Source organism: Panthera pardus, unplaced genomic scaffold, assembly GCF_024362965.1.
Source record: "Panthera pardus isolate Hobbes unplaced genomic scaffold, ASM2436296v1 HiC_scaffold_24, whole genome shotgun sequence".
Lineage (NCBI taxonomy): Eukaryota > Metazoa > Chordata > Mammalia > Carnivora > Felidae > Panthera > Panthera pardus.
Window position 1 is genome coordinate 44768188 of NW_026526810.1, and position 27761 is coordinate 44795948.

Consider the following 27761-nt stretch of genomic DNA (forward strand, 5'->3'; position numbering starts at 1 on the left):
TCCAGGTTATAACAAAAATATAATAGGGTGGGATGACTGGGTGGCTCGTTGGTTAAGCATCCGACTCTTGATTTTGGCACAGGTCATGATCTCTCAGTTTGTGAGATCAAGCTCTGCATTGGGCATCGGGCTCCAGGCTAATGTCATGGAACCTGTTTTGGATTCTCACTCTCCTTTTCTCTGCCCCTTCCACACATATATGCACGTATATTCTCTCTCAAAATAAATATACTTTAAAATATATATATGTAGAACAGGGCTACTTACTGATATGAATAATCAAATTGGTGCTCTTACAGAGCCTACATTGTCAGTGATTGGTTACAGTTCTGGACGGGGTGGACTATGGTCTATGCTAAAGGGTCTTCTCATCGCTTTTATTTTCATTGTAATAATCCAATGTGTTCTTTCACTTTGTTTTTTCCTATTGTCCAGATATATGCAAGAAGTCCTTGACTCCTTCACCCAGAGGACAGATCACCCTTACTACTGAAATCCCCCACCTCCCCTGCCCCATGTCCCCTCTAGATTCATAGTTACATGTAAGGACATATTGATTGTAGACACTGCAGTATGACTAACCCAATGCCCACTCCCAAATTCCTTCTTCCCTGGACTCCACATTTGGAATTAGAGAAGCTAAATAGTTGCTTTCCCAGGTACCCTTACAGCTGGAAGTGGCCATGTGACAGAGTTCTGGCCAATGGGATGTTACCAAAAGTCTGTAGGATGGTCTGGAAAATCTTGTGCATTCCTTTTTTTTTTTTTTTTAATGTTTATTTTTTTGAGACAGAGACAGAGCATGAACAGGGAAGGGTCAGAGAGAGAGGGAGACACAGAATCCGAAACAGGCTCCAGGCTCCGAACTGTCGGCACAGAGCCTGACGTGGGGCTCCAACTCACAGACCACGAGATCATGACCCGAGCCGAAGTCGGACGCTCAACGGACTGAGCCACCCAGGCGCCCCTTGTGCATTCCTATCAAGGCACATACAATGCTAACATGGCCCTTTCTTCCTTCTCCCTGACTTGAATATGAGTTCATATGGATGAATATGGAGCTGTAAATAGTTATCTAGAACTCATGACAAAATGGCAAAACAATTATAGATGTTATCCATAATATTATGTCGTCACTGAACCAATTCCAGATGTATGTCTCATGAATTTTTGTTACATGAGAAAAAGTAATCTCTACTTTTTAAGCTTCTATAAGTTAGTTTTTCTGTTACTTACAGACAAATTTATTCCTGATAGATTCCTGCTCACTGTAGATGCTTGATAAATATTTGTCTGGATCAATTTTATACAAGGTATGAGAGATTTGAGCCTGTGGATGTCAGATGTAAAATTCTCTCCTCTCCAATGGACAAAACTAAAAAAAAAAAAGGAAAGCATCCAGGTCTCAATGTCTTCAGAACATCTATAGAAAAAGGTTAGGAGACAGGAAGAACTTTTCCTCAAAGTAGGCAGAGAGGGGCATCTGGGTGGCTCATTTGGTTAAGCATGTGAGTTCGGCTCAGGTCATAATCTCACATATGTAAGTTCGAGCCCTGCTTCGGGTGAGCTGGAGCCCCACTTGCAGTGACCCTGCTTCTCCCTTGCTCTCTCTCTCTCTCTCTCTCTCTCTCTCTGCCCCTTGCTCACTTATGCCCTCTCCCTCTCAAAAAAAAATTTAAAAAGGAGCAGAGAAAGATACCAGAGGAGTTTGGGGACAATGACAAGAGATCAATGTCATGGCAGGGAAAGAGCATGTAAAACCCCACCGCACCCAAAACCATATTTTCTCTTCACAGACTTAGAGAGTCACAGTATTTGGATAACAGGGATGGCATTTGTTAAGCAGCAAGGAGGAAAAAGACCTAAAAGGTCTTCCAGAGGAACACTTTATCTAAAATGCAGTCCTATCCATTTGTGCTTTTTGCCTGTTATATGTGTTGAACCAAAGTAATAGTCTGTAATGTGTGCTCCCAGGGTATGCCATCCAGTGTTTTAGCAGAGAGAAAAAGAATGGCAGAAAAAATAAACCTTATTTCATTCTAAAAACCAGACATTAAAGTATTCTAGAAACAAATGTTTTTCAGCATGATTGTATGTTTCCATTACCCAAGATATCAAAGAGCTAAAGCAAGAGTAAATTTGATTTAAAAGATATGTATGGGCCCAGAAAAGGCCCAGTTTGGCTATGAAATTGGTTTCCTGCTGACAAGTCAGTCAGGGGTCAGAGAAAGCGGGGCCATCATCTGCCACAGGATTTTCCTGTACCATTAGAAACTGGAGTGTCCCCCCACCACCCCCCCGGAGACAGACCATTTCTCAGAAATGAGTCTTCAGGAGAAAGAAGTTGGCTTTACTGTGGTTTGACAGCTCTGACCACAGTTTTTACCACAGCTATTTTTATTTTTAAAGCTGCTTTCCAGTAACTGTGAGTAGACCTCAAAGCTGGCAGCTGTCTAGGAGGTTTTCTACCAGAGTCCCTTCGGCTGAGGCCCAGGGCCTGCTCCACAAGGAGATGGAAGGTGGGGGTGGGATGGATAAAAGAGGGGGACAAAGGATGGCAAATGACATTGTAGGGAGGGAGAGGGTGGGTTCCTCGTGAGCTCAGGGCAGCCGGGTGACCTGGAGCCAGCTGAGCCACAGCATGGGGTTTGCCAGCATCTACACTGCCTGCTGCGGGCACTCTGATAAAATCCTGCTCTCCACCTGTGTCCCAGCACACCTCCCTCAAGGGCACTGAACAGATGAGTTTGGAGAACAGTAACTCTTAGTAGCCCTGGCTCCTTGGATGAAGAAGTACCCTCCTTCATCTGGGTCACTTAGCTCCCCTAGGCTGCTGTTTCCGAGGGCCCCCTTGCGGTGAGGCCGGGTAATGACCTGCCCTAGGATCCCTGTATATGCAGAGGCAGGAAGATTGCCTTACTTCTAGACTCACAGAATTGGTCTTCTGGGGCCCAGGGTGGTCGGTTTACCCCGCGTCTGCTCCCAGAGGAGAGAATAGGGAGTTCAGAGTTGCACATGTCCCACGATTGCCAATATGGTTCCTCTGGCTTTTTCTGTTGAACCGTTCTCTCTCAATCGTTGCTCTTTACTTGTTAAAGCTAGTTTTTCGACTATTTATGCATTTAACTCTACGTACAATTAGGTCTCTGCAATTTTTTTACACCTTGGTCCTTTTTATACTCAAAGTTTTGAAACTCCCACCCTAAATAACAACTTGTCTTTAAAATATATTTACAATAAGAGAAGGATATGTGAGTAGTTTATACTACTGCAGCTCTGTGTAGCCATTTCACATTACAATTATGATTCTACAACTCCTGGATAGAAACTGGCACAGTCACTTTTTATTTTATTATTTTTAGATTTTTCTTATGGACAATTCCAAAAATACAAATTTAGAGGAAATGACATAATAAATCGTCACATACCCAATACCCTTATATCCTATCTCTTCACATAAGCAAATCCCAGCCTCTCCATACAAGCTCCTCAGTTCTTTGACACGAATATGCCATAGTGGTCTTTACATGGTCTTGCTTTCGAGTATGACAAAAGGTCCCAGATTCGTCCTGTACTTTTGCTGTCCCAATGGAATCAGCCATTTCCTTTAAATAAATAGTATTTAGGGGCACCTGGCTGGCTCAGTCAGTTGAGCATCCGACTTCAGGTCAGGTCCTGATCTCTCAGTCCGTAAGTTTGAGCCCCACGTCAGGCTGTGTGCTGACAGCTCAGAGCCTGGAGCCTGTTTTGGATTCTTGTCTCCCTATCTTTCTGCCCCTCCCCCGCTCATTCTCTCTCTCTCTCTCTCTCAAAAATAAATACACATTAAAAATTTTAGATAGGGGCGCCTGGGTGGCGCAGTCGGTTGAGCCTCCGACTTCAGCCAGGTCACAATCTCGCGGTCCGTGAGTTCGAGCCCCGCGTCGGGCTCTGGGCTGATGGCTCGGAGCCTGGAGCCTGTTTCCGATTCTGTGTCTCCCTCTCTCTCTGACCCTCCCCCGTTCATGCTCTGTCTCTCTCTGTCCCAAAATAAATAAAAAACGTTGAAAAAAAAAATTTAAAAAAAAAATTTTAGATAGATAGATAGATAGATAGATAGATAGTATTTAGAGACCCCAATCTGGGCTCTCAGGTTGCTATTGCTCCTGAGCTGGTCACTGTTTCTAGATTACAATGCCTACTTTGGCGTTCTTTGCAGGCTCTTTTAAATATGTGGACTCACATAACTACACTAGCCCGCACTTGGCATTGACTTCACCTAGAATAAGAATTGAAGCACAGGAAACCCAGCATACCAGCCAGGCAGTGGCAGCAATCTCTCTAGGCACTACACTCTCTGCCCCCATTGGAGGAGGTCATCGAGAGGGTGTGGACTGCTGACTGACCCCGGTCTATGAGCTAGACCGGGGAAATCAGAGGTTCCTCACCACCACCCATCCCCTTCGTCCGCCTCCCCCGTTCCCCCACCTCACCCCAGTCCTTGGAATGTACACTCTGCCTACCTTTCCCACAATGGGAGCGATTCCAAGGATGTACCCTTGAGAGAGCAAGGTGTTATGGAGACCATCTGGACTGTGCATGTAACTGAACCCAATTAAGGCCACTGTACAAACTTTTAAGATTCTGGCTGGCAGAGATGTGCTCATCTTGCAGCCACACAAGACAGGCCTCGTAAGTAAGTTCCCTTGCTTATTACACTTGCCACCTACTGACCTGGAGTGATTTGCCTCTTTCTTCAGTCTCTCCTTGCCCTCCATGTACAGGGTCCAGATTGCAAACCAACACCCCCATCCCCATCCCCACCGTGGGGTTGAGAGCTAAAATGCAGGAGGCCCAGTTAAGCCTCAATTTCAGATAAACAATGAATAAAACCCTCCTATTCCAATCGAGAGCCGATATCTCTAGTAACAATGTTATGGGACTAGCTTGCTTCCACGTCCCCACAGTGGACTTGTCCAGCTCCAAGTCATAATTCTCAGGGAACTACCAAACCATAGCTTCTCACCAGGTCTTTCTAATTCACTCACTGTCCTCACTATCCAGATACATTGGGCCAGTTTTACCACAAGCAATGTTGCCTAACACAGCTGACATCCCACCCTTAGCAGATTCCCAGGAGAACAGAGCTATAGAAAATAAACTCCATGGAGAATTGGAAATAAATTTTTTAAAGATTTTATAAAGTAATCTCTACACCTAATGTGGTTCTTGAACTTACAACCCCCAAGATCAAGACTTGCATGCTGTATTGACTCAGCCAGCCAGGCGCCCCAAGAAATAATTTTTTTTTAGCCCTTTATATATACAGAGCTAGGACAATGTACAGATAGACAGGTAATAGATGATGGATGATAGATAGTGTAAAGGAAAGACTCAGTTTTCCCCCTGTGGAGAGAAAGCCCAGTTCTTCCTTACTATATCTTTCTCTCCTTAAGTCTTCTTTATTACTCATACAAAACACTTCACTCCTGACATTTCCCCATACCATGCAATTCTTTGCAACACCAACTGGGTGTCACACAATTCAACTCAATTCTGACACGATCTACCTGATGATAGTGTCAGATCCTACAGGTTAAGGGCTCAGTCCCATAAGATTGTCTTCCCACCCCATACACATATGCACACACACTTTAATGCCAGTCACAAGCCCAAGTTGGTTATCACCTCCTGACCAACGTCAGGGTTGGTTCCAATAAGCTATAGATTATAGGTTCCAATGACCTCCTCCTTAGATTCAGTTAATGTGCTACAGCATCTCAGAGAAACATTTTACTTACTAGATCACCAGTTTATTATGAAAGGATATAACTCGGGCACAGCCAGATGGAAGAGATACTAATGCTGTAATGGGGAAGGGGTGGGGAGTTTCTGTGTCCTCTTGGAATGTTCCATCGCCCCACCTCTCCACATGGTGGAGATCCCCATTCTTTTGGGGTTTTATGGAGGCTTCCTTGCATAGGCATCATTGATTAAATCATTGGTCATTGTGATTAATTCGACACCCAGCTCCTCTCCCCTCTCCTAAAGTCAGGGGAGTGGGCCTAAAAGTTCCAACCCCCTTATCACGGTTGGTTACCCTGGGCCCCATCCTTTGGTGGAGTCCAAAAGTCACTCCATTAACCTAACACAACATTAAAAGACACCTTTAACCCTCTTACCACTTAGGAAATCTCAAGGGCTCAAGGAGCTCTTTGACAGAAATGGGGATGAAGACCAAAAAGCTATTTCTTATAAATCACAATAGCAGAGAGAGAGAGAGAGAGAGTTTGTAGATAGAGATTGATATGGATAAATACGGATAAATAAAACACATTATGGGTTCATATTGATACTTCCAATTCCAATACAGGATTATAAGGCGGTTATTTAACTATATTCTTTACTTCTACCTTTCTCTCATGCTAAAAACCCCAGTTCTCAACACACAAATACTCATTTTACTCTTTCACACAATATATACCCAACAGTCTTGAGATAAGAGTACCAATGCTATTACTAACAATATGATTACTGAAAACAGTGTAGGATTTTCTTGCAGTTCTTTTTGTTCTTAGAGATATACAATCAAATAACTATTTATTTTTTTATTGTTTATTTATTTTTGAGAGAGAGAGAGTGCCAGAGCACAAGCATGGGAGGGGCAGCGAGGGAAACAGCATCAGAAGCAGGCTCCAGACTTTGAGCTGTCAGCACAGAGCCTGACCCAGGGCTCAAACTCACAAACTGTGAGATCATGATCTGAGCTGAAGTTGGACGCTCAACCAATTGAGCCACCCAGGAGCCCCTCAAATAACTGTTTTAAGTCACTAGAAAGAGATCTTCTTTATATGGTTATAAGAACTATGACTGATACAACGTTCATGTTGCTTTTATTTATTTAAGGATTTTTTTAAATGTTCTTTACATATATAAACATTTCCATCGCTCTCAAGTCAAATCTACAAAGTTTGTTCAGAGAATTCTAGCTTCTATCCCTGACCCTTTGGCCCTATCTCTTTCTTTTCCCATAGGTAAACATTTATTTTTACTTTACAGTTTACCTTGTGATTGTTTACTATAGTTTTGGTCCCCCTCTTAGGAAAAGAGTGGTATATTATAGAATTCTCTACTTTGTTTTTTTTTTTCAAATTTGATTTCTAGTATTACAGCTTTATTGAGATATAGTTCACCATTCACCCATTTCAAGCGTACAACTCAATTATTATTTAGTATATTCAGAGAGTTGTACAACCACAATTAATTTTAGAACATTTTCATTCCTCCAAAAAGAAACCATGTATTCATTAGCTGTCACTCTCCATTTTCCCCAACTTCTCAACCCCAGCTCTAAACAACCACTAATCTACTTCCTCTATCTTTGGAATTGTCCGCTGTAGATATTTCATATAAATTAAGTCATACAGTATGTGACCTTTTGTGTCTGGCCCCTTTTACCTAGCATAATATTTTCAAGGTTTATCCATAATGTAGCATATATCAGTATTTCATTTCTTTTTGTTGCTGAGTAATACTCCATTATAGGAATATACCACACTTTATCCCCTTTACCTTGCTTTTTCCATTTAATATATTCTGGAGGTCGCTCTATGGTATTAAACCAAGTTATTTATTTATCATTAGCACACTCTTGGTGCAGAATTGCCATAGTTTATTCAGTAAGTCCCCTATTGATGGATATGTGGGTTGTTTCTACTCTTTTATAAATAGTAGTGCAAAAATCTTTCATGCTTATATCTCTCTGGGGGGCAACAGAAAGCTGATTTATGCCTTGCTATGTCCTCAAGTTTCCTCACCTATACAATGACAATAAATGGGTTGACCTCAGTAGCTGTTAAGGAGCCTTTGAGCTTCAAAGATCTCTGATCCAGGAAGAATGACATTAGCATTCTTTGGGGTTCTGGGGGCCTTAATGGTGACTCCTTTCTATGGCAAGCTCTGACTATATAACCTTCATTTGTTCTCATTTGGGGAGTCTTTATTTATTTCCACAGAATCAATGGGAGCATTTTTATGCTAAGGAATCCCATGAGTTTAAGGGTCAGGGACAGTTGTCACACCTTCACTCCTTCCCCTGAGGAGCAGATACTTGCTTTTGTGCAAATATCCAAAGGTCTGTGGAATATTGGTGGCAATCTCCACTGCTTTCCTTTAGACAGAGCCCCGACCTCAAAAATGGGTGTTTTCTGGCACTGGCACCCACTGAGCCCAGGAAAGGCAAGCTCACTGTTGTCTAGCAGACATGGCAAAGGCAGGGTAAGACGCCCGGAAAAAACAGAATGAGCATCACCCAGGGAAGGAGAGCCAGTGATGTGACAGCCTAGCACATTCCCTTGTTGATAGAGTCAATCAAGAGGGGGCTGGCCTGTAGCTCTCTCCCTGATCCCCAAGACTCTGGGATTGTTCCCTCAGATGCTGACAAGGCCAGGCAAGAAATTAAGTAAGTGATGTGAGCCAGGAAATGCATGAATTATTTAAAAGGGGCAGTCCCCCTGCCCCCGATTTTTGCCAGGTGGGAACACCTATATCCTCTGTTGTTGTTTTCAAGAAAAGTTGGAAATCGAGATTTTTATATGAAATTTTCTGACTTGTTCCCAAGCCTTACAAATGTGTTTGGAAGTTGTATCCAAACCTCTCTGTAAAAACAGAAAATTAAGGCAACTGACCCAACTGAGGATTTGACTCAGCAAACCCATGAGGGTGTGTCCAAGTTCATGGCCCCTCCCACAACCAGAAGCACACCTGTGGCTTAGGAAGGCGGATTCTCCCACCTGCCTACCCACCATCATTCAGTCTTCAATAGCTTAAGAGGACACTCCTGGAGCTACAGCCTGATGCGACTTTGCTTTCTCATTTTTACAAAGGAGAGAATAAAGTCAATGACAGTGGCACTGAGCTGTAATCTACAAAGGGCAATGCACAAGGGAAGTGTCATCAAGCCTGAACAGTTCTAAAGTGTGTGTTAAAATAATTGAACTGAATCACCTCTGTGGTATCTCATTAAAATTTGGATATAGAGAGTAGATACCATTTTTTTGAAAGATAAAAAGAAATTTGAAAAAACAAAGATTAAAAATATTATAAGGCGACAATAATCAAAACAGTATAGTACTAATGCTGTAACAAACTAACAAACCAATGGCTACCCCAAGAATAAATCCTAATATACTTAAATACTTTATAAATGATAATGAAATTAATCAATTCGAAAGGCATTAATTTTTTGAGAAATGTTATTGGAAACTTAATCTTTGCGGGGGGGGGGGGAGTCAGCTGAGATATCCACCTTATATTATACACTAAGATCAATTTAAGAATTTTTAAACTGTGATCACAAAAAAAACCTTTCTCTTCATTTACAACTTTCTGAGCATAAAAGCAGTGTAATACATACCAAAGAAAAGTGCTGATAGATCTAAGTACAAAAAGAACTTTTTTAACTCCTAGATTTTTTTAAAGCTGTAATTAAAAGTAAAACAACAATCTGGACAAATTATGAGTGACAAATATAATAAAGAGTGATACCTAAAGACATAAATATTATCATCAATATTAAATACAAAGTGCTCATATGGTTCAATAAAAAACCAAATCCCTGAGCACCTGGGTGGCTCAGTCAGTTGAGCTTCTCGGACTTTGGCTCAAGTCATGATTTCACAGTTCGTGAGTTTGAGCCCGGCATCAGGCTCTGTGCTGATACCAGTGACCCTGCTTTAGATTGCTTATTCCCCCCCGCCTCTCTGCCCCTCCCCTGCTTGCTCTCTCTCTCTCAAAAATAAACTTAAAAAAAAAGAAATAATAAAATTTCTTAAGAGGTTAAAGGAGATGTGTTGAAAAACAAAATAAGGGGCGCCTGGGTGGCTCAGTGGGTTAAGCGGCTGACTTCAGCTCAGGTCATGATCTCGCGGTCTGTGGGTTCAAGCCCCGTGTCAGGCTCTGTGCTGACAGCTCAGAGCCTGGAGCCTGTTTCAGATGCTGTGTCTCCCTCTCTCTGACCCTCCCCCGTTCACGCTCTGTCTCTCTCTGTCTCAAAAAAATAAGTAAACGTTAAAAAAAATTTTTTTTTAAATAAAAAGAAAAACAAAATAAGAGCAGGCTAAGAGAGACACAAAGAAGGCCTAGGGTTTAGCCACACTGATAGCAAGAGGAATAATACATCTATGTACAAAAGACAGGAGTATATCTATGACCTCACCTGTTAAATATATATTCTAACACCCATATGATATATCTATCCTTATGTAGATTCTTTACATAGCTCATATATCAAAAAGAAAAAACAAAGAAAACGTCAACAGGGGCTATCTGTGGAGGATGGGATTGTGGTGATGGTTTTTTATATTATCTCTTTTTATAGTTTCCTGTATTTGCTAACATGAGTAGGCCCAGTTTCATCATCAGGAATAAAACAATACATGATATTACATGTTTTAAAAAGCACAGCTCCTCTACCCATTCACCCCAAGAAGGGTTTTCTGAAGGGAGCAAGGTTTCAAGGTGTTGAGGGGTCTGACCTTTCTGAAGACACAGCGTTCTTCCACAAGAGGGCGCCGGACCTTCAAGGAAGGAGGCAAGCGGAGTCCTGAGTTTGGGGTCGGATTTTAAGGAAGCCACGCGGAAAGCGTAAATCTTGCATATCTCCACCTCCACGCCTAGGAACCACGCACAGAGTGCCTCAAAAGCTTCTGGCACTCTAAGGCCTGCCTCCTTGGTCACTAATAACTTAAAGTCTGCTTTCCCCGAAATCAGTACATACAGGTTCGCAAGACCCGGGCTCGTGCATGTGCAAGTCGGAAGAGCACGCTCCTTGCCCTGGGGGTGTTACTAACCAAATGTAGGAGTGCTGACGTCTCTGACTCCATCAGTGGCTCTCCCGGCCCGCACAGTGACCTACCTCGAGGGCTACATGTTCCGGCCGGGGGGAGGTTAACGTATGCCTTGATCCGAGCGAGGAAAGGCTTGCTCTGCTCTGGCCGAGTGGCCCACAGAAGGCTCCACTTTAGATAACCAGTAGAGACGGCTGGCGCACAGATGGTGCCACTTTAGATAACTACCCAGTAACCGCACCACCCTGCCCCTCACTCCGTAACAACTGGGGATTAAGGTCCGTTGAGGGATTAGCGGGGAAAGAATAGCTGCATCGTGTCCTGGATCCTGCGCCTGCCATTGTCAGTAAATTACCCTAAAACTCTGTGTAAATGGCATGGAGTAGCTTGTATTGTTTTTCAGTCTCAAAGTGTCTTCTCAGTTGAGGGTACTTTACTGACCTCCTCCACCTTCTGACACCAAACCCCAGAGAATGAACTCCGTTACATTTTCACGGGAGTAATCGCTGGGAGAGAAAAGGAGGACTGACTGGAGAGCAAGGGAGAATGTGGCTGAGATCAGTCAATGCAGAAGCAAATGTGAATCAGCGGGGTGCTCTCCCATGCTGGAAATAGAGGTGCAGAGAGACGGGAAAGGCCCCCAGGGAGGAAGGAGCCCCCCCCCCCCCAGGCAGGTGGAGAGGGAAAGAGAGGCAGAGGCACGGGTAACGCTGTGAAAAGCCTCTGACCTGGAGGGTGCTGGGGATTTTGCAACCTAATGACCCCTGAGTTATCAGAAATTGTATTCCTGACCTCAATCTCTTAGCAAACCTGACCTCCATGAAACCAAAGAGCAAAGAGATCATCTGTAGCTCAAGGCACTGACGCACTGGGTCTGTTGCTGCCTGCCAATTTGGCTTGCAGGTGTTTACTTACCTGGTCAGGGGAGAAGCTGCATGCGTCCCCCGCTTCCATCACCAAGGCTTCCTTTCCAGCTTGCTCAGAAACATAGTGCTGCACGTCCGGCCAGAAGCAGACAAAGAGGAAATGTGCCTTACTCATCCCAGCATGTGATGGGATGGGAAAAAAAAGAGGCCCACGCAGCCCAACCTGGGGGTCAGGGAAGGCTTTCTGGCTGAGATGATACTAGAACGAGTGGGGAAGGACATAGGGGAGTTTGAGAGGAGGAAAAGGTTGCAGGCCGAGGGAACTACAGGGATGAGAGAGCATGTGGCCTGCGTCCGTGGGAGCAGCTGGGTGCAAACACGTGAAACTGGTGAGAGGCAATGCTGGAGCAGAGGCTGCTTTATTTGGAGGGCGCTGGGAAGCCTTGAGGGCTTTAAACAGTGGAGCTACCTGATCATTGACAGCTGGCAGAAGTCACTGATGTGCTTTGTGTTGCCAAGTCCCCTGGGCGCATTTCAGCCCATACCTTAGGAGAACACTCTCCCGGTAGTATTGGGTACCACTGCCTTCTCCCTCCACCCTGGAGCAATCTCATGTCTTCTCAGTCTCCAAGTTCTCCTGATTTTTCCATCTGCCTCACTAGTCACTTTTTCCAGCTCCCAGACTGGCTGTTTCTCCCCTGCCTGGCCTCCGAGAGGTGTTCTTCAAGGCCCTGCTTACTTCCTTCTCCCCATATGCTCTTGCTCTCAGCCCCATTATTCCCATGGCATCACATACACCTACATGATAGTATCAGGAGAGAGGGGAGGATCCAGAGTCCAGGGTCATAGCTCCTGCTGTCCTAGCTCAGTGAGCATGTTCCTGCTGAGTCATGAGCAATTGTGGGATGAGTCAGGGCGGAGAGGTCAGAATGGGGAGTTCGGGAATAAGCAGAGGCATGTAGTAGAGAAGGAGAGTTGCTGATTCGTATAGTCAGTGTCCTGGACCTGAAAGAAAGCAGAGAACAGGGCTCTCACTATCCCAAGTGTTGAGGGAGTGGGGGACACTGATGTGCAATAAAAGACCAAGTAGGGGTTCTGAGAAGAATGTGAATGCAGGGAGATGCAGCAAAGATGCATAGGCCCAACAGGGCTGGCTGACTCCAAAGTCCAGGAAGTCACTGGAGACTGGGATCTAGGCCACAAGAGCAAGACTAGCATATTAAGTGGTGGCCTCTGGCCTAGCATGGATCGCTGCTGCCTTGTGGGCAGGCAGGAATCCAAGGGCGTGCTCTCAGCCTTGGGGACAAAGGCTCAAGGGTGTTGGTGGGCCCTGTGTGCATTCCAGACCACAGTGACACATTCATGGTGAGGCAGGGAAGTCATAAGCTATTCCTGGTCCCTTCTGTTTTCCAACCTCACATGCCCATAGGACAGAGAATTTCTCAAAGCTCCGACATTACAGCCACTGATAAAGCAAACTTGTTTCATGCTTCATCAAGACTAAAGTTGCAATTGAGATCCAAAATGTTCTAAAGAAGTTTTTGTGGCATTTACAATTGGGTAGAATATTCAGTAAATGGTGTTAGAGCAATTGGCTTTCTATTTAGAAAAAATTAAGTTAGAGTCCCACCTTAACATCACACACAAAAATAAATCTGATAATTAGTAATTAATTTTAAAGTGTATTTATTTATTTGGGGGGGAGAGAGGGGCAGAGAAAGAAGGAGAGAGAGAATCCTAAGCAGGCTCTGTGATCACTGCAGAGCCTGACACAGGGCTAGGTCCCGGGGCTCGGTCCCATGAACTGTGAGATCGTGACCTGAGCCAAAATCTAGAATCTGACTCTCAACCAACTGAGTCACCCAGGTGCCCCAGTCATTTATTTTAAAACTTTCCACAACAAAAAGCTTAGGCCCAAATGACTTAACTGATTAATTCTACCAAACATTCAGACAAGATCAGGCACGTTCAAGGTGGTATGGCCATAGACTCCACCAAACACTCAAAGAACAAATACCAATCCTTTCCAAACTCTTCCAAAAAATAGAAGAGGAAAGAATATTTTCCAAGTAAATTTATGAAAAGACAATCCACAAAATGGGAGAAATTATTTGCAAATAATCTATCTTAAGGGAGTTGTATCTAGAATATGTAAAGAACTTTTACAACTCAATAATAATAATAATAATAATAATAATAATAAACACAACTTAAAAATAGGCCAAGGATTGGGCGCCTGGGTGGCTCAGTCAGTTAAGCATTTGACTTTGGCTCAGGTCATGATCTCACAGTTCATGAGTTTGAGTCCCACATCAGGTGAGCTTGAGCCCTGCTTTGGGTGAGCCTCGCTTCTCTCTCTTTCCCTCTCTCTTTCTCTGCCCCTCATGGGATTCACTCTCTCTCTTTCTCTCTCTTTGCCCTTCACTCACTTGTCCCCTATCTCTCTCTCTCTCTCAAAAAAAAAAAAAAAAAAAGGCAAAGGATTTAGGTAGACATTTGTCCAGTGAAGATGTACAAATAGCCAAGATAGGCATGAAAATTTCTCAATATCATTACTTGTTAGAAAATTAAAAATCAAAATCACAAGGAGATACCACTTCATACTTACTAGGATGGTTATAATAATTATTTTTAAAAACAGGCAATACTAAGTATCATCAAGGATGTGGAGAAATTGGAACCATCATACATTGTTGGTGGTAGTGCAAAATGGTGGAGCCACTGTGGAAAAGAATTTACTGTTCCTCAAAAAGTTACACAGAGAGTTACCATATGATCCAGAAGTTCTACTCCTCTGTAGATATCCAAGAGAACTGAAAACACACTTCCACACCAAAACAGTATGCAGCATCATTCCAAATAGCCAAAAGTGAAAACAAACCAAATGCCTACCAAGTGATCAAAGGATGAACAAATTGTAGTATATCTTCTTATTCAAGAAAAGAAGAAAATGAGGTACTCTACCTGCTACACCATGTTAAAGCATTTTGTTAAATGAGGGGTACCTAAGTGTTTCTGTTGGTTAAGCATCTGATTCTTGATTTCTGCCCAGGTCATGACCTCATGGTTTGTGGGTTCAAGTCCCACCGTGGGGCTCTGTGCTGACAGTGGGGAGCCTGCCTAGGATTCTCTCTCTGACCCTCCCTCACTGTCTCTCTCAAAATATATAAATAAGCTTAAAAAAAAAAAACCCATGTTGTTAAATGAAACATAACGTAAAACATTATGCTAAATGAAAGAAATCATTCACAAAAGATGACATATTGCGTGAATCCATTATATGAAATGTGCTGAATAGGCAAATCTAGACAGACAGGCATAGATTAGTGTTTGCAGGGGAATGGAGAAGGGGTGGACACTGGGGAGTGACTGCTAACAGGAACCTGGTTTCTTTAGGGGAAATGAAATGTTCTGGAATTAAGAGGGTGGCGATGGTTGCACAACCCTGTGAATATAGTAAAAAGCATTTCATGGTATATTTTTAAAAGGGTGAATTGTATGGTATGTAAATTCTATTAAGCTACTGAACAGATAAATAAATCTGAGGTAGGTCAAATATACAAATGTAAAATAAGCCTTAAAAATTAAAGAAAATAAAGAAGACCGGTTCAATAATCTTGGTGCAAGGAAGGCCATTTCAAGTCTGATACAAAACTCGGAATATATAAAGGACAATGTTGCGGCGCCTGCTGGCTCAGTCAGTGGAGCATGTGGAACATGCGACTCTTGATCTCGGGGTCATGAGTTTGAGCCCCACATTGGGCAGAGAGATTACTTAAATATAGAAGACTTAAAATATTGGGGTTTTTTCCCCCATTTTTGTTTTGTTTTGTTTTGAGAGAGAGGGAGAGCGTGGTAGCAGGGCAAAGAGAGGGGGAGAGAGAGAGAATCACAGTCTCCGTATTGTCAGCACAGAGCCTGATATAGGGGCCAGAACCCACGAACCATAAGGTCATGACCTGAGCCGAAGTCAAGAGTTGGATGCTTAACCTACTGAGCCACCCAGGCACCCCCCAAAACTTTGTTTTAAATAAATAAAGGATAATGTTAACAGATTGAGTACATTGAAAAACAACCTTCAATGAAAAAAGAGACTATAAATTTTAAATATATATATACGATATAAATGTATATAAATCAGGAAAAACTTTTGCAACATGTATAATATATTTAGAGAATGATCTTTAAAATCATTATGAAAATGATGAACCTCCCAATGATATGCAGCACGGGACAGAGTGAGGGGAAAGGGGCACTTGTATGGAGAAATTTCACAGTGAGTGAACATTGGTGAGGCCTTTTGGAAGGCAATTTGGTATCCAGGAGTGATCTGCAAAACACTGCTGAAATTTGGGCAAGTTACTTATTTTCTCTCCTTAGGTATCCTTAATTTGAGGATGGGGATAATAAATCTACTCTACTTGACTTTATACAGTTGTTATGAAACTCACAAGCTATAGAAGTATGTTCTAAAAATCAGTAAATACTATACACAAGTCAGAGAATTGTGATGATGGAGTAGACGTATAGATTGTCTTGATGAGCTCAACAAGAGACAAGCTGGTGGAACTTATGCCTGGAGGACCCCAGTGGATCCAGTTGGACAAGCAGCACCCTTCAGAATGGTTGAAAGGTGAATAAAAAATAAGAAGAATGAGATAGTTGATTACCATGTATTTCAGAGACATTTGGGGACAGCCGTCTAAATACAACTCTCCTCCCTGCCTCCCATTCTCCATCAAAAAGTTGATTCTGGCAGTAATGTTTCCTCAATACCACTCTATTACCTGCCCATGGTTGACTGGATTAGGGGTGGGCCGATATGATTTCTTTCTGGAAAAACTCTGAACAAGAAGAGAGAAATAGAGGGATAGACAGTCAGACAGAATAATTCTATACAGCCAGAACAGTTGCACTTGAATTTGGAGTTATGAGCAGCCATCTTTGGACGAGGAAGCCCAGTTGGTCCAGAATGTGGTGGAGATGAGAAACAACCCAACCTTCTTTAGACTGCTGGTGCCTTGTGGCCTGGTTCTGGTTCTTCCTAAGGCCTAGTTCTTGGGTTCCCTGAATCACCTTTGGATTCTGATAAATTTCCTCTTTTTTCAAAGGCTACCATGAGAAGGCTTCTGTTGCCAAAGATCCTTAATATATAATCTAGGCCTGGCTCATTTAGAAGGGTTACGATGAACAGGAATAGTACAGAGGCAGTTAAGAAACAAACCACCTTGGACTATCTTAACTAGGTCATGAACATATTGTGCAAGCCGGACAGGTATAGTCATTCCAACAAAGAGAACAGGAACACAGGCAAGCAGCTGAGTCAGGAGCAATACAGTCATTATCCTAAACTGCACCCACAATTCACAACACGATTCAGGATAATAAACCTGCCAGATCAGACTACATTTTGTGAGAATTTCTAACTGCTCTTGGGACCTCAACTTAGAGCTTGCCGGTTTGGGAGAGTCACACCTAAGGAATCCAAAATTTATAGACTCCTGCTGCAAATCATAGAAAGTTGGAGAACTATGAAGACTATAACTTAAACTCAAAACTAATAGTCAAACCCCAGAACTATCCATAAAGCCTCACTGCTCATGAGCCCCATCAATCCAGAAGGAATTTTTTAAAAGGCAGTTATCATTAGCTTCCTTCATGCCCTCCTCAACAAATATTGAGGACTCACTATGTGCCAAACAGTGTGTTAGGGGCTGAGGATACAGCAGTGAACAAAGCTGATGAAGTCCCTATCTCGAGGATCTTATATTCCACGTGGAGGGAGGACAATATAAAATAAGGATATAACATGTCAGTGTATGTGATGGAAAGAAAAGTCAAGCAGGGCAGGTGTGTAGGAGTGATAGATGTATGTTATTTTATATACACTGGTCAGGCACAGCCTCTGTGATGACATTTGAACAGACTTCTCAGACTCTCTCAGAAAGCCAAGGGCTTTCCAGCCAGATGGAGGAGCTAGTAAGTGCCCTGAGGTGGAAGCCACACTGGCGGCTGGAGCCATGTGAGCTTGGTAAAGAGTGGAGGAGGGATACCCTATAGGCCTCAGTAAGGACTTTAACATTTACTGTAAGGAAGTCATTCAGATTTTGAGTAACTAGAGGAGTGATACCTGACTTGATTTAAAAGAATCACTCTGGCTGCCATATGGAGAATATGGCCAGGGTGCCAGTTAGGAAGCTATTGCCATAGTTCAGCATATATATGGTGGTGGGTTAGATCATGCAGCAGTGGGAAAGATGGTAAGAAGTGGCCAGATTCTGGATATTGCCACAGGATTCACTGAAGGATTGGATGTGGGTTTTCAGAGCAAGGAGTACAAGCTGAATCCCAGGCTTTTGGATCCCAAATGAAGATGCTTGTTTGGGGTGGGGGTAAGGCAATGAAGTCTTTAGGGATCTGAGAGCTGCCTCGTCTGAAGCACTTCAGGCAAGGGGATGGGCTGCAGGAAGGACCAAAAATTGGAGCCAGGAGTTGGGCAGAGCTGATGAGCACTATGGCTAGAACAGGAAGCCATTGTAGGTCAAGGCCAGAATGAAGATACTTAGATAAGGGCATGCAATACTGAAGACAAAGTCATGGTCAGAGTTTCAATGCAATTTGGGAGACAATGGCAGTAATTCAAACAGGAGCTGAGTAGTGTTAATTTTTTAAATACCAGGAATTATGCTAAAAGGCTTTGTGTGAGTATCTCATTTAATTCTTACAACAGCTGCATGAATAAGGTGTCATTAGCCCTATTTTACAAATGAGCAAAACCAAAGCGACTGAATAACCCATACAAAGCTGGTAAGTAGAACACAGTCGTAAGGTAGTTTGGATCCGATTGTGTAGCATGTGTGCTTAAAGACTATGCAAGGTTCAATGTCTCACTTGGCAGTGGAAGTCATCTCAGAGGTTCACGTTAGGTTGGTGTGGGAGTGGTAAGGTCGGGTGGAAGCAGAGTCCTAGCACACAGGCAAATATGGATCCAAGTTTGCAGTTTAATCTGGGTGTGATGAAACAGGCTTGGACAGGAGTTTGAACCAGGAGCCCAGGACCTGGCACCCCACCACACTCACCCTACTGCAGCAGCACCAAGAGTCAGGCCAGGTGTGGCAGATGCTGGTAGTTGTAATGGAAGAGGACTATTCTGTGTAGCTAGATTTGTAACACCGCCACTGCATTATCCCAAGGCATCAAAGATAAATGCGCAAATCCAATGGAATGTGATTGTTAAGCCTCTGCACTGGAAGTGAGACGGTGCTGCAACACGGATAATCAAACATCCCTCTCTTCTGTAAGGTACTTGTTACACATCAAACATTGGAAGAGTTCACAAAGGTCCTTCTCTTCACCTGGCTTTTTTAAAGAGACCCCTCCAGGCAGTAGGAGGAAAGAGCTAAGTGAATTCACACTAGTCTTTGAAAAATAAACAACCTTGGTGTTCTGATATTTTTGATTGTTTTCCTCCATCAAATGGTAAGTGTGCAGTGAACACAAAATTTCATTCTCAATCTACTTAAAAGACACATTAACACATCCAGTCCAATACAGCTATGATAGAAATAAGACTTACTGGCAGTATATACTAGTTCAGGCTAGTCATTGTGGCTATTCCAGTGGGTTAGAATTCAACAAGCCAAGGTCGTGTTCAGTTGTCCCAGGTAGACTGTATTGTTAGGCTCAGTAATTTGCATCCTCCAGTTAATAAGAAACTTAGGCCCATAGAAATAAGTGACACCCAAGTGACAAAGAGTGAATCAGTGGTGAAAATAGATTCAGAACTCCGATCTCCCAACTCCCAGTTTGTCCTTTTTCTTCTCTATCCACAAGATTTTAATGTAAGATACTAGACTTGATTGATAAGCAATCCTAATATGAACAGGCATAGGGTAAAACTACAACTAATATTAGATACATGATAAACTCATTCAGGGCAAAGCCTCTATTAGTTTTGAATTCAACAGGAAACAGGAACTGAAAAAGCTGACAGTAGGAGGTGAGCAATTCAGAGAATACGACCAGCCACTAATTAAACATGCTAGAGAGTACACAGCACAGCATCTGATAGAAAACAGTACTTTTATATAAAACAATAATTTTATAAGGAGCAATAAATGCTGTGTAAAATCTGCACTATTTTAACCTAGAAACAAAGGTGATACCGTGCTGAATTTTATTTTGAAAACCCCATTTGAGTCACGGTGCTCTACTTTTTACACTTTAGGTATAGGTTCCAATACAGATCATGTAATTGGCTCAGCCTTTAAGATTTAAGCCACCTGTTCCCAAATTACAGCAACTGCAATGGGAAATAAGCACCAAGGCTATCTCATCATAATTGAAGTAGCTGTGTAAGGATCCCTAAGGTGTCAGCATGGCTGTCATGCAGTTGTTTGGAATTAGAAATTTGGATTCCTTTTGTTGTTAAAGTAAACTAAACACAGCAAGCCCGCTAGGGTTAATTGAATGGAAAAGACTTGGTTTCTCGTGTGGGAGGGTGTGGATGGATAAGGACTCTCATATACTGCTGGCAGGAGTGTACCTCAGTACATTTTGGGACAGCAATATGGCATCTCCTAGACTTGAAGATATGCATTGTCTGCGACCCAGCAACTAGATCTATACCCTAAAGATACTCTTACACATGTTTGCAAAAATTCTCACTGCAACCATGTTTAGAGGAGCAAACTTTTGAAAACAAATGTCATTTTGAATAAAATGTAAATAAAAAAGTGATTAAAAGTGGATAAAAACATTGCAACACAGCAATTAAAATGGAATTAGAGCTACATGTATCAACAGTTATATTTCAGAGACATATTGAGTGAAAAATGCAAGTTGAAAAAAGATTAACAATATGCCATATGGAATTTTAAAACATGCACAATGTTTACAAAACCATATATAGTAAAAGTATAAAACTGCATGAAAATGATAAAATTCAGCAACGTGTCTTCCTCTGGGAGAGGCAGATAAATGTGATGTGGCGGGGGGTTAAACAGAGGGGTTCAACTTTATCAGTAGCTGGTTTATCTGATGCAGATCAACTCTAGATGAACAAAGCAAGTGACATATATGTTTACTAACAATTCCAGGGGCACCTGGGTGGCTCAGTCAGTTAAGCGTCTGACTTCGGCTCAGGTCATGATCTCATGGTCCATGAGTTTGAGTCCTGCGTTTGGGCTCTGTGCTGACAGCTCGGAGCCTGGAGCCTGCTTCGGATTCTGTGTCTCCCTCTCTCTCTGCCCCTCCCCTGCTCATGCTCTGTCTCCCTCTCTCTCAAAAATAAACAAACATTTAAAAATTAAAAAAAAATTCTATACACCTTTTCTGTATGCTTGAAATTGCATTTAAAAGACAATCAAAAAAGCGTAGGGGTGGGAGGGTGCAGAGGGAGGTGTACTGGCTCCAAATTAAGCCTAATTATTGAAGCTTAAGAAATAGCTCTAAAAATGGTGATGCCACCAGTTCAGTGACATGACAAATCTGACACACATCATCCCAAAAGTCTGAAAGCTGCACAACAGGTAGAACATCCTTCTAATTCAGAGTAAGTCATTTAAATACTAAATTATTTTTGGACGTAAGATGGCAGAATAGGAAGCCTCAGAACTCACTACCCCCACAGAAACACTGACTTAACAATATATGGTCCCAAAAGACCTCCAGAAAACAGTTAGGAAGTCACAGCATACCGGACAAGCTCGACGCCAAGAACAGGTGCACTAAAATTGGAAAGGAAAGCGGTTTCATGTCAATGTCAATCCCTCCCCCATGCCAGCAGAGCTTGTGATTGGGAGGAAAAGGCCACCTCACAGCTTCTCCCTTGGAAGGGAAAGAGAAGAAAAGAAAGGTCATCCAGTGTTCCAGGCTGAGGGGCTACCCAAGAGACTGGCTTCAGTCTGGCCTGACTCAAAGCACTACTTTGGATGCGTGGGGGCCACTGAGAACAATCATGGGTTGTGGCAGAGCCAGAGAACCTACAACACCTCAGACAGCCAAAGGGGTAAGAGACTACTACAACCTCCTAAGAAAGACACTGTCCAACTTGGGGGAGGAGGAGGCTGGATTATGCACATAAGAACAGAGATGACACACACAGCCCCATAAAAAGTTTGAGATGCCCCCAGAAACTCTAGCTGGGATGATAGGGGAAGATCGTCCCCAGTACAAAGCCAGTCTATAAAGAGACAGAGGTGGCTGTTTCTCCACAGGCAAAAATCACAACAAATAACAAGGTACATAAATAGGGAAACAAGGCCCAAAGAAAGAAATCTCCACAAATTGACAGAAAAGAAATGGAGATCTACAAATTACCTGACAAAGAATTCAAAATAATCATCTTAAAGAAGCTTAATGTGCTACAAGAGAACACAGCTAACATCACAACATCAGGAAAACAATGCGTGAACAAAATGAGAAAACAAAGACATCAAAACTATAAAGGACAAACCAAACAGGAATTCTGGAGCTGAAGAATACAAAAACTGAATTGAAAAATTCACTAGAGGGGATCAACATCAGACTCAATCAAGCAGAACAATAAGTGAACTCGAAGGTAGTTCTTTTAAAATTATCCAGTCTGAAGAACATAAAGAAAAAACAATGAGCAAAAGTGAAAAAAGCCTAAAGGACTTAATGAGACACAATCAAGCAAACCGATGCACATGACTAAGAGAAGCCAGTTGAAAAGGCTGCATACTGTATGATTCTAAGTCTACGACATTCTGGAAAAGGCAAGAGTATGGAGAGAATAAAAGACCAATGGCTGCCTGATGTTAAGGGAAGAGGAAGGGACGAGTGGGCAGAGCACAAAGGATTTTCAGGGCAATGAAACTACTCTGATACTAAAATGGTGGATACATATTATTATACATTTGTCTAAACATAGAGTACATACAACACCAAGAGTAAACTCTAATGTGAACTGTGGACTTTGGGTGATGATGATGTGTCAATCTAGGTTCATCAATTATAACATATGAACCACTCTGATAAGAGATGTAGATAACGTGGGAGGCTATGCATGTGCGGGGGGAGTAGATATATCAAAAATCTTTGCACATTCTCCTTAATTTTGCTGTGAACCTAAAACTGCTCTAAAAAAATAAAGTCTACTTTTAAAAAAGCCCTTGAGGCACCTGGGTGGCTCAGGCCATCAAGCGTCCAACTTTGGCTCAGATCACGATCTCCCAGTTCATTGAGTTTGAGCCCTGCAACGGGCTCTCTGCTGTCAGTGTGGAGCCGGCTTCGGATCCTTTGTCCCTCTCTCTGCAACTCCCCCACTCATGCTCTCTCAAAAATAAACACTAAAAAAAAAAAAAGACCTCCATTTCTTGACTCAACACCATGTCCTTTGTTCCACTTTTCAGGGACTCTGTTGACAGGACTTCCTCAGGTAGAAAGGCTATAATGGGGACATAACAAGCTATGTATTCTGGGGTATAGGGGTTTGCCTCTTATTTAAATATGGTAACACTAAGTAGAACAGGTTCTAGTACTGCACATGAACAAAGTGGATTATTTTTATTTTACCTTATGCTCAACTAGCATTCTACTAAACCCAAAGCTGCCACCATTTTACAACCACCCATTCTATAGCAGATACTGTATATCCCTTGAAAGCAAAGACTGTGACTTATTATTCATCTTTGTATTTCTATCAGTGACTATGTAATGCTTTCCATATCCAAGATTACTAATAAATACTTGATGGACGTGTTAATGGTTCCTTTAGAAGATCCTTCTAGATAACTCATTTAATTTTTTGTTTATTTTTATTACTGAGAGACAGAGTGTGAGCAGGGGAGGGGCAAAGAGACAGGGAGACACAGAGTTTGAAGCAGGCTCCAGGCTCTGAGCTGTTGGCACAGAGCCTGATGTGGGACTCAAACTCACAAACTGTGAGATCATGATCTAAGCCCAAACTGGATGTTTGAGCCCCTAGATAACTCATATTATTAAAGGAATATTCTACTTGGCATTATAGCTTACTTGCAGATTTGCATTTTTTAATAAAGTGTGAGATTCATGGAACAAAAAAATAATGAAAATAATAAAAAATAAAAAAGACCTCAAATCAACAATCTAACTTTACATCTTAAGAACTAGAAAAGGACCAAAAACATCCACAGTCATGAGAAGGGAATAAAAATTAGAGCAGAAATGGAGAACAGAAAAGATCAACAAAATCAACAAACCATTAGCTACCCTGAGAAAAAGAGAAAAGACACAACATAAATCTTAAGTGAAAAAAGGACAAGTTACAACTGATATACAGAAATAAAAAGGGGTAAGAGACTATAATGAACAAATTATATGCCAACAAACTAGATAACCTACAAGAAATGGATAAATTTCTAGAAACATGCAATCTACCAAGAGTGAATTGTGAAGAAATTAAAAATCCAAACAGACCTAGTAAGGAGACTGAATCAATAATCAAAAATCTCCCAAAAGCCTTGGACCAGATGGCTTCACTAGAGAAGTCTACCAAACAGTGAAACAATTAACAATTCTTCTCAAACTCTTCCCAAAAATTGAGGAGAGAATATTTCCAAAGTCATTCAATGAGACCAGCATTACCCTGATACCAAAATTAGACAATGGTGTTATAACTACAGGCCAATATACCTAATGAGTATTGATACATAAAGTCCTAAGACAAAACACTAAGCAAATCAAGTCCAACAGCACATTAAAAGGATTACACGATCATAATCAAGTGAGATTTCTGGAATACAAGAATGGTTCAACATATGAAAATCAATGTAATTCACCACATTAGGGACAAAAACCAGGATCATCTCAATATGTGCAATAAAAGCATTTCACACACCACCTTTTCATGACTAAAAAAAAAAACACACACTCAGCTTAACATAATATCCAATGGTGAAAAGCTGAAAGCTTCCACTCTAAGAGTTTGTCTTTTTAAGGTTAACTGGAGTATAAATTCACAACATGTGACAATGATACTCATCCAGAAAATACCTGTATTTTTTAAAAGCTCTGAGAATCCAAATGAAATCAGTGAATAGGTCACCGGGAAGGTAGAAGTCTGAATATTAATAGAACTGGCTTTGTATATAAATAAGGAAGACAAATGGAAAAGGGAGGTTAAAGGAAAAGTGGTTTTATATTTGGATAGGTAAATAGGTAAGTTCTTGAACAAAGGAAACATGATGTACTGTAGAGCAAATACATTTAAAGGAGGTTCCTCTGCGTACTTCAAAGCCTCCAAGGGCACTTAATAGTTTTGAAATATATAAAACCTTATTCCATTTTAATGTGTGAAGGTAAATCAACAAGGTTTCTGTGTAGAGACAAAGAAGCTTTTTCTTTGAAGCCGTTTAGCCTAACATAGTCTAAAGTACAGCCACAATTTTGCTGAAAGGTGAGACTAGATAAAGAATTTGCTAGTAATTTTTACTTTTCCTGCACTACCCTAAAGAGTTCAACAGGAGCCATAGTTGCTGGCCATGTTTATTTGTCCTTTTCTTTGAACAGGATAACTAAAGATACCGACAGTATTCAATAAAATAAAATAGATGAAACAAATTCTAAGAGACTCCAACACCACATGCTATATTTAACCTAATTTTATTCATGCTTGCCTTGGGATGGGGAACAGATCATTCAGTAAAAACATACAGTAAAAACAAAATATGTCTTATCATGTACAACTTTTAAACTACAATAATGATGTACCTTAATTACTTCCATGCACACAAGTCTAACATTACAATTTGTTTTGTTTTGTTTAAAAATAAACACAGTTAAGACTTCTAGGAGCATTTTATAATAAAGTAATTCCTAATGTTTCTTTGTAGATAGATCAAGCACCTCCAAAATACAAATTCCTATACACAGTGAGCGCTTTACTTAAAATGAATACGAAAGTAAATTAAGTACGTGGACAGCCTTAGGATGAGCCGACATTATATATTCAGCTAAGTAGGCAACAAACCATAGTGCCAAATGGAAAAAGTGTATTTGCAAATAAATTTCAAAAACTAAGTCAACTTTTTATAATTAAATACAGAAAATATACTGATTTTCTAAAATAAATAAGATGTGATGTAGTAACACTTCACTATAAAGAATGCATACCAGAACATTTATAAACGGTGCGTGAATCTTATTAATAGTTTACTACAATAAACGCTGGCTAAATAGAAGTGCATGTGTGAAGCACTATGGATGGTATATGTTTTGCCACATACTTTTGTTACCTTGAGGTAGATAACACATGTGTACCAAATTCGGCATTCATTTTCAGTTGCTGCTGGTATCATGTGTTTTAAGAAATGTGTACAGTATGAAAAACTTGAAAATACTCATGAATGAAAAATGTTTTAGGAAAAAAATAGATATTTTCATGCAATTATGTACAGTCTCACTGTGTAAATTTCAAGGCAAGATTTTTGTTTCCTGTAAAACAGATCATTGTTCTATGAGAGAATGTTTTTTACTTGTCTTAGTGCATTTCTTTTGTCTCCTCCTGCATTGCATTATTTTGCTCTATTCTTTATTTTTGTGTGCAAACGACATGCCAGTTAAAATGAAAACCATCTCACATGTAGAAAAAAAGTCTGGATTTTAAAAACCAAGAACTAATAAAATCCTTTCTAAATGACACCATATGATTCAAGTAAAAAAATGACTTAAACACTAGTAATAAAAAAGACAAAACACATTTCATGAAGAATACAAAGAGAAATGTCTGCTGAGTGTTTTAGTTCAGATGTTTCAGAATGCTGCTGTATGTCTTATGAGGAATCTGAGGGGAAGATTTCATAGCAGAAGGTGTTAAGGTGGCCTGGATTGACTTCAGTGGGGACCCAACTGGACTGTGAAACTGAGGGATGCCTATGGATTCGAGCTGCTTGTTAAAGAGGAACTCCCCACTGTTGTTCAGAAATCCTTCCTCATTTCCTCTCTCCCCAAGCTTCCCATCCTCTACTGGCTCAGTTTCTAGCATTTCGGTATCTTCTTTCCTGCTAAAGAACTTGTCCAGGTAACTGGTATAAGTGTTTTCCTTCTCAATTTGTTCATCCTTCCTTACCTCACAACAAAATTGATTTATAAGAAAACAGTCCTCCCCACCACCCACAAACTGGCTATCCCAAGAAGACTGGTACAAGGCTTCTAACTGAGCCAAATTTGCCATGCCTTTTTCCTGTTTTTCTCGGCTTACTGACTTTGATATCAAACTTTTCAATTCTAGTTGGGACACTGAGCTATTCAAGTCATTCAATTTATCAACAACATCAGTAGGTTCATGTTGTGAACTGAGTTGAATAGTTCCTGCAATAAAGGAATCAAAGTCAAATCCCTGATTCTTTTCCCTTTCTTTTTCAGCCAGTTGCTGTGATGCTTCCTCTAGAGCTATCTGGGCTTTAACCAATCCATTCCTTTCACATTTTGACTTGCCTTTCTTATCAGACTTTTCTTTGCTTTGTTCTTTCCAATTGGAAAGATCTATGATAAGCTTGGGTTCATAATAATGGTTAACTTCACTCTCTCTCCAAACTAAGTTATCTAAATAAGATGATGACCTTGTTTTGTAGTTACAAGTATGGCTACACTCCAGATCACAATATTTGTTTTCATGATGATCTGGGTACTGCCAACAAGGCTCGGTAGAGTAATTCGTATCGAAAGCAGGATCCTCCAAATACTTCTCACGATCTCCATCCAAATATTTTCGAGGATCGACTTGTACTTCTTCTTCATCAGTGACATCAGACAGAGCTCTTGGGTCAAGCTGAACTTCATCAATATCAAAGTTGTTATGTATAGGCCAATCATGCTCTGAAAATTGGCAATCGTGGTACCTGAAAAAAATGAATACATTACTGTTAGTGCAGGGGTATGATTTCATTTTCAAATTCACTGAGTGCCTTTTAGGTGAAAGCACTCTGCTAGGTCTATGCAGGGATAACAGGAGCGTAACTCCTAACTTTAATGGATAGGTAAGATCTATTACTACATAAAGTAATAAAAGGCAATTTTGGTAATTACCAATGAAGCCTATGATTATAACAAAATTCTAAGCCCTCCA

General features: G+C 41.3%; 2 protein-coding genes across 5 annotated transcripts in view; one reads left to right on the top strand and one right to left on the bottom strand.

Moving 5' to 3' along the window:
• BCL2L10 (BCL2 like 10) overlaps window positions 1-27761 on the top strand; it is an 84191-nt gene that overhangs the window by 43914 nt on the left and 12516 nt on the right. The gene's annotated exons all lie outside the window — the stretch shown is intronic.
• The window catches only part of MAPK6 (mitogen-activated protein kinase 6), a 47450-nt gene continuing 44970 nt past the window's right edge, over window positions 25282-27761 (bottom strand). For all 4 annotated transcript variants that reach the window (XM_019442105.2, XM_019442104.2, XM_053889058.1 and 1 more), the window contains exon 6: window positions 25282-27534. In XM_019442105.2, the coding sequence (XP_019297650.1) occupies window positions 26433-27534 (1102 nt within the window). In that variant the 3' untranslated portion in view covers window positions 25282-26432. The remainder of the gene's footprint in view (window positions 27535-27761) is intronic.